Source organism: Penicillium citrinum (genome assembly GCF_028827155.1).
Source record: "Penicillium citrinum strain IBT 23319 chromosome Unknown utg000003l:1.0-4596430.0:1.0-4598250.0, whole genome shotgun sequence".
NCBI classification, from domain to species: Eukaryota; Fungi; Ascomycota; class Eurotiomycetes; order Eurotiales; family Aspergillaceae; genus Penicillium; species Penicillium citrinum.
Genome location: NW_026622688.1, coordinates 560,787 through 578,971, shown reverse-complemented (window position 1 = coordinate 578,971; position 18,185 = coordinate 560,787). Strand labels below are relative to the sequence as shown.

Below are 18,185 nucleotides of genomic sequence, written 5' to 3'. Positions count from 1 at the left end.
AACATATCTTCATCTCATGCAAACTCATAAGCGACCATCTTATATCCCCGTTTATCTCCCGCTGAAAGTGAAAGAATCATCAAGACTCATTTATGGGGTGCATCGGCCTGTGAAACGAGGGTACAGGGAGCAGTCACGGACGGTATAGCGAGCGCACAACCAGGCGAGGAAACGTTCCAGACCGAGACCGTAGCCACCGTGGGGGGAGGTTCCGTACCTGAGATAAAAGTTAGTGATTGAACTCATCGGGGGCAAAAGACATGTAAAGACAGAGGGAAACTCACTTGCGCTGGTCAGTGTACCAGTAGTAAGGGCTGGGATCCATACCCTCCCGCTTATAAGCAGTCATCAATTCATCCCAATCATCCATACGCATCGATCCACCAACAATCTCACCAACACCGGGCATGAGCACGTCGACACTCTCAGTGACGCGGCGATCCTCAGCGTCCTTCTTCATGTAAAAAGCCTTAATCTCGGCAGGGAAGTGGGTAAGGAAAATAGGGGTGTTGATGATATCAGTCATCTTACGCTCAGCAGCCTCGGCGATATCATCACCGAACTGGTGCGGGGCACCTTCTTCGTTGGGAATATCATGCTCACGAAGCCACTCAATAGCATCAGCGTACTTCATGCGACGGAAAGGACGGGTGGGTTTCTTGAAGTCGGGGTTCAGCTTGTTGATGTAGCCAGCGATCTCGGGATCGGCGAAGATGTTCTCAATGACACGGCAGATGACTTCCTCGATGTGGTCGAGCAAGTCGGTGAAAGTGATGAAGTCCAACTCGGCTTCGATGTGAGTGTACTCGGACAAGTGGCGGCGGGTCAGTGACTTTTCAGCACGGAATGATGGGCACACGCAGAAGACATCACCCATGGATGGGAGACAGGTCTCCAGGTAAAGCTGGGAGGACTGGGTCAAGTAGGCGTTTTCGCCGTAGTAGTCGAATCCAAACAGAGTGCTGCCACCTTCAACCTGGGTCTGCACCATGGCGGGAGGAGTCACCTCCAACATACGAGTTTCTTCAAAGGCCTTGCGGAAGGCACGCAGAGTGGCGGCACGAACCTTCATGACGGCGGAAGAGGTCTCACCGCGCAGGACGAGGTGACGGTTGTCGAGGAGGGTTTGGGGGTCAGCGTCCTTAGCGACACGAGTGGTGATGGCTTCCTTGTCACCGGCAGCACGGCCAATGATGGTAAAGAAATCGGCGTGCAGTTCACGGTCATTGGGGGCGTGAGCACCGGCAGGGACGGCGCGCATTTCACCGTGGATAGACATGGAAGTCTCCAGGGTGAGGGTCATGACATCGTAGGTCTTGACCATGTCGCCGGTCAGAATACATTGCATGTATCCGTAGCCGTCAGTGAGGGTGATGAAGACGACACCCTTTTGCGCACGCATACGGTGAACACGACCCAGAACGCGGACACGGGTACCAGGAACATCGGAGTCAGGGCTGCGCAGCTTCACGATAGCGGGGTCGGTCACATCCAGACGAATGCGAACGGGCTTGGGCAGAGAGGTATCCTCCTTAATGATGACCTTCTTAGCTTCCTCCAAGACTTGCTGACGCTTATCAGACTCGGCCTTTTCGCGAATAGCCAGTTCCTGCTCCTTGGCAGCCTTTTTCTTGCGCTGGTCGAGTAGGTTGGTGGCTTTCTTGACGGCGGACTTGGTGGCGTGCTTCCACTCTAGCTTGGCAGCTGGGTCGACATTGTCGCCGGGGGCGTCAGTCTGAGACTTGCGAGTCAAGTATTCAATGCCCTCGGTGGAGGGGTCGTGCTGCACAAAAGCGTGGATGAGGGTTTTATAAGGCGCGGACTCGGTACCGGTAGCGGTTGTGTCGTCGCGGCCGACATCCTCGTCAATGTAGATGGAGGGCGCCATGGTGTAGGAGTAGAGAAGGACAGGCGAGGTCCAATTCGGCGCAGACGGGGAGGTAGGTAGTTGGAGGGGACTTTGGAGGATCTGCACGGTAGACGCGAAATTAAATGATTAGCGGGTGGGAGTGAGTCATATATATATAGGGTGAGGTTTTGAAAGGGTGAATTGGGAGATGAGAAGCATAGTCAATGAGGGAGAGAGGGTTTAGGAGGTTGGGAATTGGAATGATCTGGCTTACCTCAGGCTGGAAAGCCTTGAGTCAATTGGGGATGGCAGAGAAACTGGCGAAAGATGAAATTGCCGAATTGGCAGATTGGCGGAGGGGTAAAATTGTAAATTCCGCGGGGAACATAGTGCCTGAGGCAGGAACTATTAGTATTGTACCTACATACTATGTACTAGTGGTAGTACTGATCATTCAATATGTACTAGAATAGTGTAATGAATATGATTCTCTGCAGGGATTTAATAACCTCTAGAATAATATGGTACTATATTTCTGAAGTACTTTGTCGAAACTCGAGTAATGGTACTCGTATAATATTTACACTACAGTGTAGTTACGAATAAACACATCTCAGGAACGGTCACCTGATATCGATGTACAGTATACTGTGCATAGTCGATACTATTGCTTGACGGTAATACTGAAATACAGTATTAGTATATTCATAGCCTGAAATTAATGTATATACTGCTCTGGACTCGAATAATAGAAGATATAATAGTTGACATTAGTACAATTTAGATCAGAACTTCCCGTATATTATGGTACTATGTACATATTGAATATTGGATGTTGACCTGATTGGTCCAACACCACCCAGGGAACATCACAGCAGTAAGTATGTACATTTCGAGATCATATATGTTAACTCATCACTGAGATAAATTAACATAGAATTTAATCAATTGATATTTACTTTTAGTAGTACTATGTAAATATCTAGTTATACTCGATATAAACTGAATACTGCTGTACTGAGTAAACTGTTTGGATCACGTAATTACTTTTTCCCCCTTTCCAGCCGCCCTTGCGGAGTACCTTCATTCTTCATTCTTCCTCATTTTTCAACATCTCATCCTCTTTCAACTTTCTCTTTCTCTTTCTTTTCTTTTCTTTTCTTCTTGATCTTCTGACCCTCGTCGCTCTCTGTATGTATTCCATTTCATCCTCATTATACTCCCCATCCACTGATGTACCCTCCTTCCCCCAATACCTCCTTACACCCCACCCCCTTTTCTTCAGCCTTAGTCTCGTACCGTTCGCTCCATCTCTCACACTTAGCCTGTTTCAGCTAATGTCTTCTCCTTGCCCTGCATAGTCATTTTTCTTCTTCGGCTCCGCACTCTCTTTTGTAGAGCTCCCCATATATATCTGACATCTCTTATTCAAAAGGAGAAAAAAAAAGAGGTATGATCTTCCTTCCCCCCCCCCTCTCACGTTGACTCGTGTTGATGTGAAGGAAGAATATTGATTAACTCTTTGAAAAATAGGTTCCCATCCATTGTCTCCTTTTGACTTGGTGTTCCCGTTCCTTTTCTCCCACTTTGGTCGTGTTGCGGAGAGAACAAGAAATAGTTCGAGGAATACAAACAGAGAAAACGTGAGGGAGAGAGAGGAATAGCAAGAGAAGGAGGCAGATAGAGAGAGAAAGGCCTATCCCTGAATGGTGATTAGATATTAACTGAGTCTCGGCCAAGTCCCCTTGGACTACGCTCGTTGAATATCTATCTTCACCCCCTGGCTTTGGTTTCTCCCAACCTGGGACGATTCCATTCCCACCATCCCTAACCCCACCCCTGAGAGTGATTTCGCCTCGCCATGCAAACTTCGGATGCCTCTAGCATCAATAGTTCGCGTCTGATCTCTCCTGGCTCTAATTATCCTCTGAACGGTGATACCGGCTTCTCGCACGGCGCGTATCATTCCAACAACCCCAACCAAGGTTTCTCGAATCGCAACGCCCGTCGCGCCAATATCCCTGCTATCAACACCGCTGCTGCCGGTCAAAACGCCGATATGTCTTCCGGTGCGGGCTTCGATATGAACTACACCCCCCCTCCTACCTTCGCAGTTGCTAGTAGGAAGTCCCTTCCAACCAGGAACTCCCTCGGCATTTACCTCTCCTCAATTTGCCAACTTTGGTGGCTTCCCTCAGGCCAATGCCAATGGTCACGCGCAGAACCATCAGAACCAGCTCGGCAGCCCGACCCAGGGGATGCAGAACCCCGGAATGTACCCCGGAATGATTTCAACGGACGGCTTGGGCGCGTCGCACCTGCTGGGAGGACCCCAGTCCCCGATCAACGGAATGGGCGGCCTCGGCAACGCGGCTCTGGGCAGCCCGGCAGCATCAGTGTCACCCGGAATGTTGTCCGGGACCAGTCGTACAGTCTATTTAGGAAATATCCCGGCTGAGACCAGCGCCGAGGAAATTCTAAACCATGTGCGCAGCGGCCAGATCGAGTCGGTGCGTCTACTGCCCGATAAGAACTGTGCTTTTATTTCTTTCTTGGACAGCAGCTCTGCCAACCACTTCCACTCCGATGCCATCTTGAAAAAGTTGGCGATTAAGGGAAATGATATCAAGGTTGGCTGGGGTAAACCTTCGCAGGTGCCGACCTCCGTCGCCCTGGCGGTTCAGCAGTCTGGTGCGTCGCGTAATGTTTACCTAGGCAACCTCCCGGAGGAAACGACAGAGGACAATTTGCGCGAGGAACTTGGCAAATTTGGTGCCATTGACACCGTCAAGATTGTGAAGGAAAAGGCAATTGGCTTTGTCCACTTCCTCTCGATCAGTAATGCTATGAAGGCTGTCACACAACTGCCCCAGGAAGCTCAATGGCAAGCCCCAAAGCGCGTTTTCTATGGTAAGGACCGATGCGCCTACGTCTCCAAGACCCAACAGCAGAACGCTGCGCAGTTCCTCGGCATTGCGCCCGGCTATGCGCATGTTCTAAACTCGGCCGATCGCGATTTAATTTCCAACGCCCTCGCTCAGCAGTCCGTGGCTGCGGCTGCTGTTGCGACCACGGCTGGCGGCGTCAACAACTTGGGCAACCGCACCATCTACCTTGGAAACATCCACCCTGAAACCACAATCGAGGAGATTTGCAATGTCGTGCGTGGGGGTCTTTTGCATCACATCCGCTACATCCCTGATAAGCACATCTGCTTTGTCACGTTCATCGACCCAACCTCGGCCGCCTCCTTCTATGCCCTGAGCAACCTCCAGGGTCTCATGATCCACAACCGACGATTGAAGATCGGCTGGGGTAAGCACTCTGGACCTCTTCCACCAGCAATTGCGCTGGCAGTGAGCGGCGGCGCATCCCGAAATGTCTATATTGGAAACTTGGACGAGGCTTGGACTGAGGAACGTCTGCGTCAGGACTTTTCGGAATACGGAGAGATCGAATTGGTCAACACTCTGCGTGAGAAGAGCTGCGCTTTCGTCAACTTCACCAACATTGCCAATGCTATCAAGGCGATTGAGGGTATGCGTAACCGTGAGGATTACCGCCGCTTCAAGATCAACTTTGGAAAGGATCGCTGCGGTAACCCGCCGCGCCAGGCTGGTAACCACTCTAACTCGCAACAAGGCCGTAACGGACAAGGTCTTGAAGGGCCTCAGTCCCCTACTCCGGCCATCAATGGATTCCAGCAACCTCTCAGCCAGTCCGGCTCGCAGTCGAGCCCAACCCGCCCTGCGCTCTCACCTGCCCCGGGATCTACGGGTTCCCAAAATGGACAACAGCGTCACCCATTACAGAACGTGTCCTCTCCCTCTGGTGTGCTGAATGTGGGCTCCAACAACCCTCTGACCATGTACTTGAACCAGATGTCCGCTCAGCAGTCCCAGGATCAAGAGAACGGTCTCCGTGACCCCATGGCTTTGGCCGGTCTGCAAGCCCAATCTCAGGCACCGCAGCAATCTTTGTACAACAGCTCCAGCAATGGCGACCTCTCTAATGGAAACATTGATTCCTCGCTGCACCAGCATAAGCAATCCACCAATGGCTACCTCAGCGTGGGATCTGGCTCTGGTCCTGGTCACCATGCTACTGCCAGCACTAGCAGTCTGAGCGTCCCTCGTGCCTCTCACTCTCGTGCCGTCAGCCTACCCTCGTTCTCGCAGGAGCCATTCGGACCCGTCTCTGGACAGAGCGGTCACATTCGCACCGGCACCACTCACCAACCCCAGGGTAGTTTCTCTAGTTTCTCGTCAGCCCTTGGTGGGCTGAACCATTCTGGATTCGGACTTGCTATCCAGAACGAGAACTCGCTGCCTGGCTGGGCCGAAGAGGAGATTGGTGCCAAATGAAGCATATGAACCCCCCTCGCTTCTTGAATATGCATAATTCGACTCATTTACCCTTGGGACATTCTTAATGGCATTTTCTCTTCTCTTTTTCTTCTTTCATTTTTTACACATAATTTATCTTGATTGCCACGCCATGTTTGCATTTGACTTCGCTTCTTGTATTGGTCTTAATATCTTGGTCTTTTTTTCTTCTCTTTTTCTCGCTCTTTGACATTCTCTTCAAAGCCCTTTTCTTTTATTTTCCCCTTCTGATTTTGTTTTACCTCCCCTTTTTGTGATTGTCTTGGATTACAACCCCTTGTGTTCAAGTATATCTCCACCGCCGATGACCCTTCTACTCCCTTTAATCCCTTCTTTGATTACCACTTTGTATTGCTAGCTGGCTATGTTCTGATTCTTTTTCCCCCTTCTCCTTTATCCTTATTTTATCCTTTTGGGCTTGCGATTTCACTATTTTGAGAAATCGGTCCCTCGGGTCTCCCTTGACCAACCTTCTCTTTTGGTTTCACTTTTTACCACTACTTTTACCCTTTTGGATGTTTCTGCTCTTATGCAGATTGAATTGGGTGGTACGATCCAGTTGAAAATACCCAGCCTTTGCTTATCTATCCCTGTTGGTTTGGGAGTAGTCGGCCTGCAGATGTGTAATTCCATAGTGGAAAGTTCCCGGGGAAGAATGAATGAGTCGACGGAACGGTGGTCTACTCGTCTTGCAATGTACTCGAATATCATAAAATTAATCAATCATATCCACGAGCTTGAAATTGATTATTCCATCTCATAAATTCCGTAAAACATTCCTTTTCATCTCATTTCTTTAATTTTTCTCCATCCCATATCACGTGCTCCAACTTGTCTCCTCGTGGGCTCGTCCATCTTCAACTTTTCCGTCCCCAAACTTCTATACATTTCCACCATCAACTTCCAAAATGGCCCTTCCGCCAGAGCAAATCAATATCAAACGGCGACGCGAGGAAGAGCCTGTCGAGACGTTGTGTATGTACACCCCATTGCTGAGCTGTTCTGCGGTGCTATTTTTTTTTCTACCCCACGATCTACACCCCCACAATGGTCTTGCAGCGTGAAGGAATTCGAAAAAAAAGAAAGATGCATAAAATCCCGATCAGTTCGATCCCCCTCTATATAAAGCATTGAGATTCTACCACAATGGCCAATTCTTCAAATTAAATACATTTACGACCATCGAACCTCCATGACTAATATTCATCCCAGATATCCAATCCGCACTCCACCAAACGAAGCGCCGTTTCACAGATTTTGTCTTCCAAAGGGTTCCCATAAAAGCGAGTGATCTGGAAAATGACACCTCGACTTCAGACCCATCGACACCATCTCACCCCGCGGCACAGAGACTTCTCCGCAGCCCACGCTCCGTGAGTAGCCTGCACGTGAACAGACGTGCACCGCAACCCATCTCATCCACCGGAGTTCCGCAAGTCCGAGCAACATCGCCAGGAGCAGAAATCCGCGTTGCACAGCGCCGTGCAGCAGAGCTGAAAGAAGCAGAGGAGAAACGCAAGCTTGCTATAGATAAACCCATACCACAGTCTTCGTCTACATCCACGGCTTTGACAAAATCACCCAGCGATGCTGATCAAGGTGGCTCAAATCCGGTCTCGGGCTCTGAGTCCAGTACCGCGGCAACACAATCAAGTCGCGCGGCTTCAGTTCGTCGATTTCAAATTTCTAGAACGAGTTCTCCAGCCGCGGTGTTGGGATTGCGGAGTGCTAGTGGAATTCAGAAACGTCGTGCTGAAGGCTCACCTGGTGTTGCAGTTCTTGTTGAACAATTACAACGTACTCAGCACTCGCGAAAAGCGTCGATGGTTGCGGATTTAGTAGGGCAACAAGCGAGTTTCAACGAAAAGCAGGATATCGCTGTGAATGAGCTGGCTAAAGATCTCTCATCGACACCTGTTAAGCCGCGTAAAAGACCTGTTGTTAACCAGGCTGAGAAGAAATGGCGCGAGGAGAGGAAGACTGCTGTTTCTGCGGCGAAGCAACATCTTCTTTCTGAGACTTTGGAGAAATCTGCAAAGGCACATTCGAGTCAGTCTTGGGATGAAGAATCGGAGCGGTTGGCGAGAGAATTTGAAAAGGTCGCTTTGGAATTGGAGAATGATATGGAGCTTGATTCTCATGACGAGGTTGATGTTCGTTCTGGTCCTAGCCCTGGACCTGGTTCTGTGACGTCTCCTGCTGGTCAGCCAAAGGTGCAAGCGCCTAGGACTGATTATTCTCAGTTTGCCTCACCGGCGGCTTCCTCTTTGAAGTATCAGCCACGATTGCCGAAGGAGCGCCGTGCGTCAGCTTCACGGCCCGAAGAGCCCGCGCAGAATGAGGTGGATGATCAGGCTGTGGATGAAAATGATGAGGATTACGTCTACGATGTATATATTCGACGGCCGTTGGCTGAAACCGATATTCTTACGAACCCATTAGCTGAGCTAGAGTCGGATCAGCAAATGAAGGATCTGGAGGCATCCCGTGCTGGTGTGGGTATCATTGTTATTACAGCGGAGGATGAAGAGTACTGGGAAAATTTCATCGAAGATGATGAAGAGGAATGGGATAGCGAAGATGCAGACTCAAATGGTAAGCTTGATATTACGCTTTAGCATTCCCTATATTCACGACTATTGACTAACTTGTTCCCGTTTCAGCCGAAAATAACCCTGCCAACGACTACCCGGACGAGGAACTCTCGTCATCAGATGAGGATGATGATCCCACTGCCATTTACGGGAAATACCGAAGCCATGGCGTATCTGACGACGAAGAGTTTGATATCGATGACTCTGGCAGTGAGAATGGTGCCCGGTACGGCTCTGCTTTTGGCTATCGACAACGTTATGGAGGACACGTGGATTCCGACGAGGAAAGTTATTGATTGGGGATCTAATCAAAAAAGAAGTAGATTGGTGAAAGTAGCCCTGAAAGAGTCATGTATTGCCCAACTTGTTGGCTGTGCTCGGGGGTGGCTTGGTTGTGATGGTGTGCAACGTGCAGCAATATGAACAAGGATTATTGAAGACCAATGCAACCCTGTCAAGGCTTTTTTTCTTTCCTTTTCGTCTCGGCGCCATCCGTCCACCGCGATACTTCATTGCGATACTACCGGGCAATGAAGTGCCAGTCATTTTTGGCGCATGTCTCTTGCATAAACGCCGTGGCTGCTGCGTGATCCTTGTCCAGCATTAGTCATCGACTGAGAGTCCTTCCAATCTTGGATATTCGGATTCTCTATTTCCTTGATATCGAGTCAACGTCGACCACGTTATAGACCACCCACCAATGCGATTTCTTTGGAAAGTGTTGGGATCATCAGTGTTTCGGATTAGGTTCAATGACCCAATGGCATTGTGCTCGCCGTTCTCTGATCACCGGATCATCCCGTAACCAAGGACGCTTTGGGCCATGTTTTTTTTTTTCTCTCTCGCTGTCTATGCTCGAATGTCGGAGATTTCATTAGCCTCGGGAACGACTGCGATGCTCAGACTCACCCATACCTTGTCTATCGTGGGGCTGGCAGCATGCGGGGTTATGTTGTCGGGTATTGTCGGTGCTGACAAGGCATGACGAGCCGTTTGATGCCAAGATGAAATATCAAGGATCAAAGCTCAAAGAGACAAAGAAAGAAAGTTCATCTGGGTTGGGTTGGGTTCATGATGGGTGGAAAGATAATCTGCCGTGAAGACAGAAGCTTATCGTTTAGGAGGGGGGGGTAAGCGGAAAGGGAAGCTCATACTGAAATAGCCTTTACTACTTAGGTACAGGATGTATACAACACCGAGTTGTATAGACAAAGAGATACGATTAAAGAGTTTTGACTTTGAAATCAACCAGCAAATGCCGATTATCCCCGCAAGTGCCGAAACAAACTTTCCTTAAACCAACAGTCTAAAATGAATCTTATTCGTAAAAAGGTCACCTTCCAAATGAGGCTTTAAATTATGAATATCTCCTGCAGCTCTAGAAACATTCGGCCCACCCACACTTTGTTGAAAGAAAACTAAAAAGGAAGAAATAAAATGAAAACCAACAGCCTCAGACTGGTATTTGCCTGTCTTCCTCCTATCTACAAGGTACAAAGTAGACTGCGTACTTGTATTCCGAGGGTTTTCTACGCATGCACAATGCAACCGATCTATCTAGCGATCCGAGCACGGGATGATGGAAGCGAGAAAGTCGCAGCGAGAATTTACTTTTAGTGTAAGTGCTTATTCTTATTAGCTATTAGCTATTATGTACAGGTCGAGTGGAGTGCACCGGTGAAAGTATAAGGGTAAGCAAGTAAGCTAGGTCGCGTCATCTAGACAGTAAACGCATACTTAGTGCTGGTAGATGATGTCTGTGTCTTTTAATAGTCTAGTAGAAGCATGAATAAGTGAGATATTAGTTGGCATTAGTTGCAGTAGACTTGTCTGGACCAGATCAGCTCGCTCGTGTTCAAGGTTTTTTGTTTGTTCATGCGATATCTTGCAGATTTTTATAGTGCGTAGTTACATGTATGAACTTCATCCGTGTCTGCAGATAGATATATGCAGTACTAGAATAGAATAATTGCACGTCTCCTATCAATACCTACGTCATGTCGCTGCAGGAGAATAGTACTTCGTTTTGTTACCCCGGTTCAGACCCTGGAATAGTTACATGTCTCCAGGCAGAAGAATTCGCATCTCTTAGTTTAAAACCCCTCCATCATGCCTTTCCATCTCCACACTAGACATGAGATGCAGAAATTTTTCTGAGCAAACAAGGCCAAAAATGAAACCATATGCAAAGCAACAAGTGTTGGGATGTTGGCCCAGTCTCCGTGTACTCCGCTCTACACCGATGAGGTGCATATACACTACATACTCAACGGAGATGAACGGATGTCGAACCCGGAATGCTTGTCCAGTCCACGACTAGTGTCACACCTTGACTGGCCTTTTCATCATTTTTACTTACATAGTAGACTCGTCTTCTACAGCCTTGGAGTGAAAAAAAAAATCGAAATTTGGCCACCCCGTACCCAATCTCCAATAACCATCCACAGCGTCGATTCCACAATTTAATCGCCTCCGCACCGTGAAGAAGCAATCAGGGCTTAAGTCGTACATAGCACTAAACTTCGACCGCATCTCGCGAATCGGACTAATTTAGTCACTGATTTAGCGGGCTACTATTCCTGCAGAGGGGGACTTAGTGCGAAGAAAAAAGCACTGGATGAGGCTCTGCTGTTTCGCGCTGAACGTATCAGCTTGGTTGATGCTGTCCACTCTTGATACTACTGCATTACTCCGTACTCCGTACACTGTTGCGACCTCGGCTTCTGCTAGATTATTTAGTTTGGCGATGGTGATTTTTGATATGGAGTATAATTATGGAACACAGGGACAGGTATGGAGTACGGAGTACATAACTAGTTGACGGTATGATACCTTGTTTTGTACAGCACTAGTAAGAGATGAATGAAATTGATTAGAAATCCGTGTTTGGTGTCTTTACAATTTAGTTCAATTGCTTTTACTAGTCAACTATCAACTACCTCGGTAGTACGTAGTACTCTATAAACTTCTTTTGTTCGCAGACTAGATATTCCAGGTATTAACATTTCCTCAGTTAGGCTTGCTCGCATCCATTGTATGAATACATAAACCGTATTCTGTAAACAGTATTCTGCCCTAGCGGTTATTACAGTATCATGTACCGCTAATCCAATCCGTACGAAGATGCATAGCCGACGCAGCCTCGTACTTATCAACTGCCATTAAATCCACCAGCAAGAAGATGTCGTCAGGCGGCGCCCCACGGAGATCAACAAGGGGTTGAATACTCCGTACTCCGTCATGATCGTCTTAGACACGGTTCATCATGATCAGAGGTCTATAATGGCCTCATGAATTGTCTCTGCCGCCTACGGAGATCACCGAATCTATTGAAGTCTCCGCTCAGTGGACCGCGGTAATTTTACGGGGTCCATTGGGGGCGAACCAGAGACTGTAAGAAACAAAAATAAATTTGAAAACAATCTGGTCATTCAAAGAGTGTAAAAAGGCAAAATTTTGAACTCGTATTACAGTGGAGACAATTCTCGACCGCGGAGATTGGGCAGTTCGCTCCGTGAAGAATCCACGTATCGCCTACTTCTCTAGGAATAGCTTTTGTCTCTAGCACCTGTCATGACTATTTTGAATTTTTGGTATTTCTTTCTGAGGAATGTGCTAAGTTTTCAAATGCGAGGTGAAAGCCGAATGGCCGATACACAATCGTCAGATACGACATCCCATTCATGATGTTTCTCAGTAAACTCCCCACGGGCCCTCTGTTACCTCAAATATCATTCTCTGAGACCTCTACGGAGTAATTTCTGCCTGTTATCTCCAACGGTGAGAGAGGGTGTGCATGTCCTCTCATGTCATCCATGCTAGCCTAACACTACTGCTCGGCACCGACCCGGGTGACAGGCTCGCGGTGTGATAGTTGAAGCATTAGTTTTGGTTCGATTCTGTCGTCAGTGCCTGTGTACATGCTGATTGGCCTCGAGATCAGATCAATATTTAAAATTCTCTACCTTGCACCGGATGTCCCAACGTTTCTCATCATGGAGGGTGGCCTCGGTCGCTCATGATAATGGATGTAGCCATTCACGTTTTATGTACCGCAGGCACTACGAAGAACAGTAATTTGCTTATTATATTATCCTTCAACTTTCTGGACTCTAGGAATGTGACATCTCGGCTCGGTCGGAGTTGTTGAATATCAAACAAGCAAACAGTAATAAGCCGTCACCGGAACTACAACCAAAAACCAACACAATGTAAGAGAGATCATTCGCTAGTTGAGTGTATCACATTGCAGCGTCACAGATTCCACAGACCTCCCGATCAGCGCACCTTTCCTTTCATCTCATTAATTTGTTGAATTGCATAGCTGTACCTTGACCATTTTGGGCTTCATCTGCAGCACCCCCTCGTTCAAACTGCTCGTATATCCTTGGCCTTACCTCAGGCCACCAATATCGAGATTAAGAAAAGAAAAACCCTTTGTCAAAATTCAAGGCTGACCTGCAGGATCTCGGATCGTTGTTTCACAAAATCCCCGCCTTTGCTAATCGACAAATGGCGGACAGCAACTGCAACGGACCAAACAACGATCCTTGTACCCAGTTACTGTTTACTTGTATCAAGTATAGAGCATGCAAGACTCAAATATGAGGGATGATGTTAGTGTGCGAACTTGTGTCTACGGATATGAGTGGTGTACAATGTAGCAAGAAAGGACTAGGCGAGAGGCGCATTATTTGCAACATAGAGATCCTGCCAACGCCTCCGTGTGCCACCATTCTATTCTCAGATCATGAGATTGCAGGCAATTTTCACTGCAAGAAAACGGGCGAGCAGGAGGCCCGAGTGTTGGTCTCTAATTATTATTTAGTAGCTTACGCAGTTTACTCTGTGTGCAAGTACGGAGTACTTCAACCCGGTTCTATAGTTATATGGAGCACGGAGTAGTATGCTTTTCTGGTGCTAGTCAGGCCATCCTTCGCAAATTCTAAAAGTAAGCGGCAGCAAACGGACTATGTGCATGATATTCTCTCGTGCATGGAGTACGGAGTATGCATAGCAGTACTCCGTACAAACCCCGAGGCACTTCATCAATTATCCACAATTCGCAATTTCTGAAATGTGGCGGCAGTTAGTGGGGCGTGGAATAAGCCGATCATGGTTCATCTGACACCAAAAGCAAATAGTGTAGCTGCGGGTTAGCCTGGATGGGATAATCGTTCAAAGAGACTTGGGCTCGGGGCTGATACATGGATCAAATACTCCGTACAGAGAATGAGTATCATATTATCTACTCCGTACTAGTATATACTATAGAGAGACTAAGATCAATCCCTTCACTACTATAGTAGTATTGCCGCATGCAGTACCACCACAGCCCCTTTCATAATGTTCATGAATTTTCATCATTGCCCCGATCCTTCAGCCCCAGCCGCGCAAGGAGATGACGATCTTGCACGAGCATCTAATTTGTCATATTCGGAAGAGTGAACGCGCCTCGTAGTACCACTGTCACAGGGCATGATTCGAGCTTCTTCTATAATCAGTTACAATCCACGTGTCCACCTTTTGCCCTAACTCTACCCCTTCATATGAAAAAAAAAAGTCAGACCTTTTACAAAATATGAGACTACAAACTCATAGACTGCCATCTGCAAGTCATCATGTCATTGCAGAATTGGCCGCATTCTTTAACTTTGCCTTCCTCGAAAAGAAGAAACAAAAGAAGGTCATTTTCACTTTTCAGCGGAAGTTTACTTGCGCGCTAGACACACGCCATTAGCGTAAGACAATAGCAGTGGCGTTAGAATATCCACTTCCTGGAGACTGGACCCCCCCCTTTATCCTTCTCGCGAAACTCAATTATATTTTAAATCAGATGAATGTGGTAATACAGATGCAGTATAGACCTCGTGAGGCCAATATTGCCGAATAAATACCGGCTTACCGTTGACTAGTACGACGCACATTAACCTTTTTCCAGAAAGAGTAAATGTGTGCGATAGCTCTATTCTCTTTATTTTTACATATTACATATTTGGCATAGTACTCTATTTCTATTCTTTGTTTTAACTCCTTCCGTATACGATCTGTGGCGAGTGTACTTTTGACACTATTATCCGGGTCGTCAACCATTTCGTTATTCACCCTTTGAAAAACTTTCACTCAGTGCGAAGATTTAGGTTCATCTGTGAAAGACCATTGCCTCTTCAGAAGATTGACGGAATACGGGTTGGTCCAAGCTGAACTCCGCCACCAGGCCGTGAAGAAGATCGTCCAAATAGGCGTCCAATGGCATTGGTTGAGAATGGGAAATTAGATCCAAAGAAAAGCGGGAGGTTAGATCTTACTACGGAGTACGGGCGTACAGGCTCCGCAATCCCTTGCCTTAGGAAGAATTTTTGAAGCCGAGCAGAAATATGGGGGCCAGTCAAGGCCAAAAATTACCGGCCATACTCTACCGGTAATGCGTGTGTACATACTCCATTGTTGACGGTGGAAAACTCGTCCGGTCGCCGTAAGCACTTTGATTGGTAGTCTTGTCTCTGATATCAGTTGAAGGTCCTGTAGATCACTTGAGATGTACTCCGTAGAACAGTGGTCAAAGAGACCAGCATCTCTCTTACGTAGCCTTGTTATTCTTGCTATCGTAATTACTATTATTCTTATTTTCGAGGCGTGGTTGAAGAGTTTTTATTGTGTCGCTTATTGCATGTGACATTCATTGCTACCGTTATGGAAAACGTCGCGCAACTAAAACACGCTTTAAACTGACTTTTCTCCTTTCGACGATCCTTCCAGAAGCTATTGAAAACAGCAGGGCGTTGTGCATGGGCGAAATACCATCTCGACATGTTCTGGCCAAGGCTGATTCAAGTTAGACACAGCCATAAGTGCGAGCTTAGGACGGTGATCAGACTCAACAAGTCTCATCTCGCGTCAAGACACCTCCTTGGGCATTCTCCGCAATCCACATTATTCATGATGACCAATATCTCTCTAGCTAATCTACACAGCTTCGTAGCGTGCGTGGATATCGCTTGTGAACATGTATCGTACTATGTAGTGACTAAGGATAGCGACGCGGCACATTAGTACATTTCTGCACCGCTCATACGATGCTAATACGGCCAAACACCAAATCTGAAGCAGATCATGTCTGCTATGTATATGCGTGTGTACTCCGTAAGGTTTCTGCAAGTCTACTTCGAGCAGAAACATAATCATATCTTTAGCGATCGCTACGGAGTACAGGATTCGAGATTCAAAGCTGCAGAGGAGCCACATGGCTCCGCCAGCCGACTACTCCGGAGAAAGAAAGAAGTGCGAAGTAATGACTCCACTGGGTGGAGTCAATGCTGTATAATAGCAAATGGGGGCTCCAGCCTTGTATATTACCGTTAACCCTGGCTACACCGTATAAATTACAGGGTGATACATAACACAAAGCCAAAGAGCGCTTCTGCACAACTGCTATGCGGCTGAAAATTTACAAAGCTATTGGTATAGCATCGGGTCCGTTATTCGGCCGGTGTCTTTGCTCCACAGGGGGAGACGGGGCAATTAATTTCACTTCAAAATCGGTTAGCAATCAAAGCTGCCTTCACTGATTGGCCCTCAATACGAAGTAGTTAGGCTTGAATCTCCTCCAATAGTGGTGGTGTCTTGGTGTGGACATCCATGGTGACTTTTTACATGTTACTTCGTATGATGTATATTGCGTTGTAGTGCATCGCAACGACCTTCCACACGCTTGTTGGCTCGGACTATTTCAGAATGCAAAGCATGCAGGGCTCAGCCGTGCGAACAACTGGTCTGAATGTAAAAGGCAACTAGTATCAACCCTAACAATGATCAACAACATTATACCGTACTGTACAGAGCGGAGTAACGACCCTGTATGGAAATGCAGATGGCACAATGTGGATCGCGTGTACCTGTATACAAGTAAGTAGATCTGTACCACACTAATACGACCACCTCACACTAACACCAACACTAACCCTGATCTTCCAGGTAACCACGTTCTGGCCAAAGCTCAGACTCGCGGCAGATCAGTGTCCAGTGATAATCTACCCTAGTCAGTTAGCTAGTATTAGCTTCTTGTCGCAGCGCTTACTCTCTAACGGCCACGCGTACTCTTCAATTTGACAGTTCGGCGCAGTTCGGGGCCCTCTAGCGTTCACAAGGCACCCTTTGCATTATGGATTTGTTCAGATTGTTATTAAACAAAGAGCAAGAAGATGAGATGAAGATACAGTCAGAGAATTGCATACTTCTTCCCAACCTTGTATCCCCGCAAAGCCCTTCAAATTTCCCATCCGAGACCCCCTGCCGTGTAATTTCGCACCCCGGTCTCGACCATGATGATCATGATAGTAGCATGTGCATCAAACCCCCATCCTCTCCTTGTGGAGAAAGACTAAGGCTACGTAGAATGAAAGAGGGGCTACGGAGTAAATATTAGCGCAGTTCGGCTGTGGCCCCTCCTCCAGCTCCTCATTCTAAGTCTAGGTCGTATCTCGCTTGTTTAAACCGGAGGAGGCACTACTCTGTATGGAGACGATGGAGACGTAGCTTCAAATTGACTGTGCCGGTCCCACTGATGCGCACGCCGTGCAGAGCGCAGTGACTGCGCAACAATTTCTACAGGGATTCAACGCATGCGGTGTGCACTGTAACGACAACTGACTGCAAAGAATCATTTCTGTTGCGCGCGCGTTCTATTTTTTCCGTTTCCAATTTTGGACTGGTCGTTGATTTGTTCCTGGTGGTTACTGTGATGGGAGATGTAAAAGGGGAAAAACATTAACTCCGTATCTCGCCTGCGCTTCGTCTACTAGGAAATAGTCAGACTTCTTCCGGTCAAGAGTTCATAATGCAGTTCAATTCTATAATTACAACAACTGATTCTATTTGCAACTGAAACATTTCAGCATTTGCAACGATGTAACTAGCACTTGATGTACACACCATATGCCAGTATACAGGGGGGAAAAGTACATAACCACTGCACTATTGCGTATCCGAGAAATACAAACAAACCATAAGCTGTTGGTGCTAGTAATATTACGAAACTTTGCAGACGGCGGCTATCGCTAGTGGATGGCTCGGGCAAAAATGGCGTCGACCATAGCGTCGTGACAAGGTTGGAGAAGAACGATTTGAGAGCACAGCCTGTGTGAGGCGTACATGCAACCACCTCCGCCCTTACCTAGTCGAGCCAAATGCAGAGGCAAAGGATTCCAAATCCTTGCCATGCATGGTGATCGAGGGCCAAGGAATTATCCAGATAGCATTATTCCAAGGTTGATATGTCGATATGAGGAAAATGAAGACGCGGATCGGATCCTCGAGAACGAAGAGAATCAACTAGCGCAAGAAATCGACTGAATGAAT

At 47.4% G+C, this 18,185-nt stretch overlaps 3 protein-coding genes across 3 annotated transcripts; 2 read left to right on the top strand and 1 right to left on the bottom strand.

Annotated features, from left to right (window-relative positions):
- Positions 1-90: 90 nt before the first annotated feature.
- N7469_003480 (asparagine--tRNA ligase DED81) lies at positions 91-1,888 on the bottom strand (the record flags this gene model as incomplete). Its single annotated transcript, XM_056642400.1, has 2 exons — positions 91-217; positions 285-1,888. The coding sequence occupies 2 exons, from the start codon at positions 1,886-1,888 to the stop codon at positions 91-93; spliced, it is 1,731 nt and encodes a 576-aa protein (XP_056501812.1).
- Positions 1,889-3,710: 1,822 nt separating this feature from the next.
- On the top strand, positions 3,711-6,213 carry N7469_003479 (putative differentiation regulator (Nrd1); the record flags this gene model as incomplete). The annotated part of the gene is made up of 2 exons (XM_056642399.1): positions 3,711-3,918; positions 3,971-6,213. 2 exons carry the CDS (start codon positions 3,711-3,713, stop codon positions 6,211-6,213), a joined length of 2,451 nt encoding a protein of 816 aa, XP_056501811.1.
- A 929-nt stretch (positions 6,214-7,142) lies between these two features.
- N7469_003478 (Iwr1 domain-containing protein) lies at positions 7,143-9,124 on the top strand (the record flags this gene model as incomplete). The annotated part of the gene is made up of 3 exons (XM_056642398.1): positions 7,143-7,209; positions 7,447-8,829; positions 8,898-9,124. The coding sequence occupies 3 exons, from the start codon at positions 7,143-7,145 to the stop codon at positions 9,122-9,124; spliced, it is 1,677 nt and encodes a 558-aa protein (XP_056501810.1).
- Between the last annotated feature and the right edge of the window lie 9,061 nt (positions 9,125-18,185).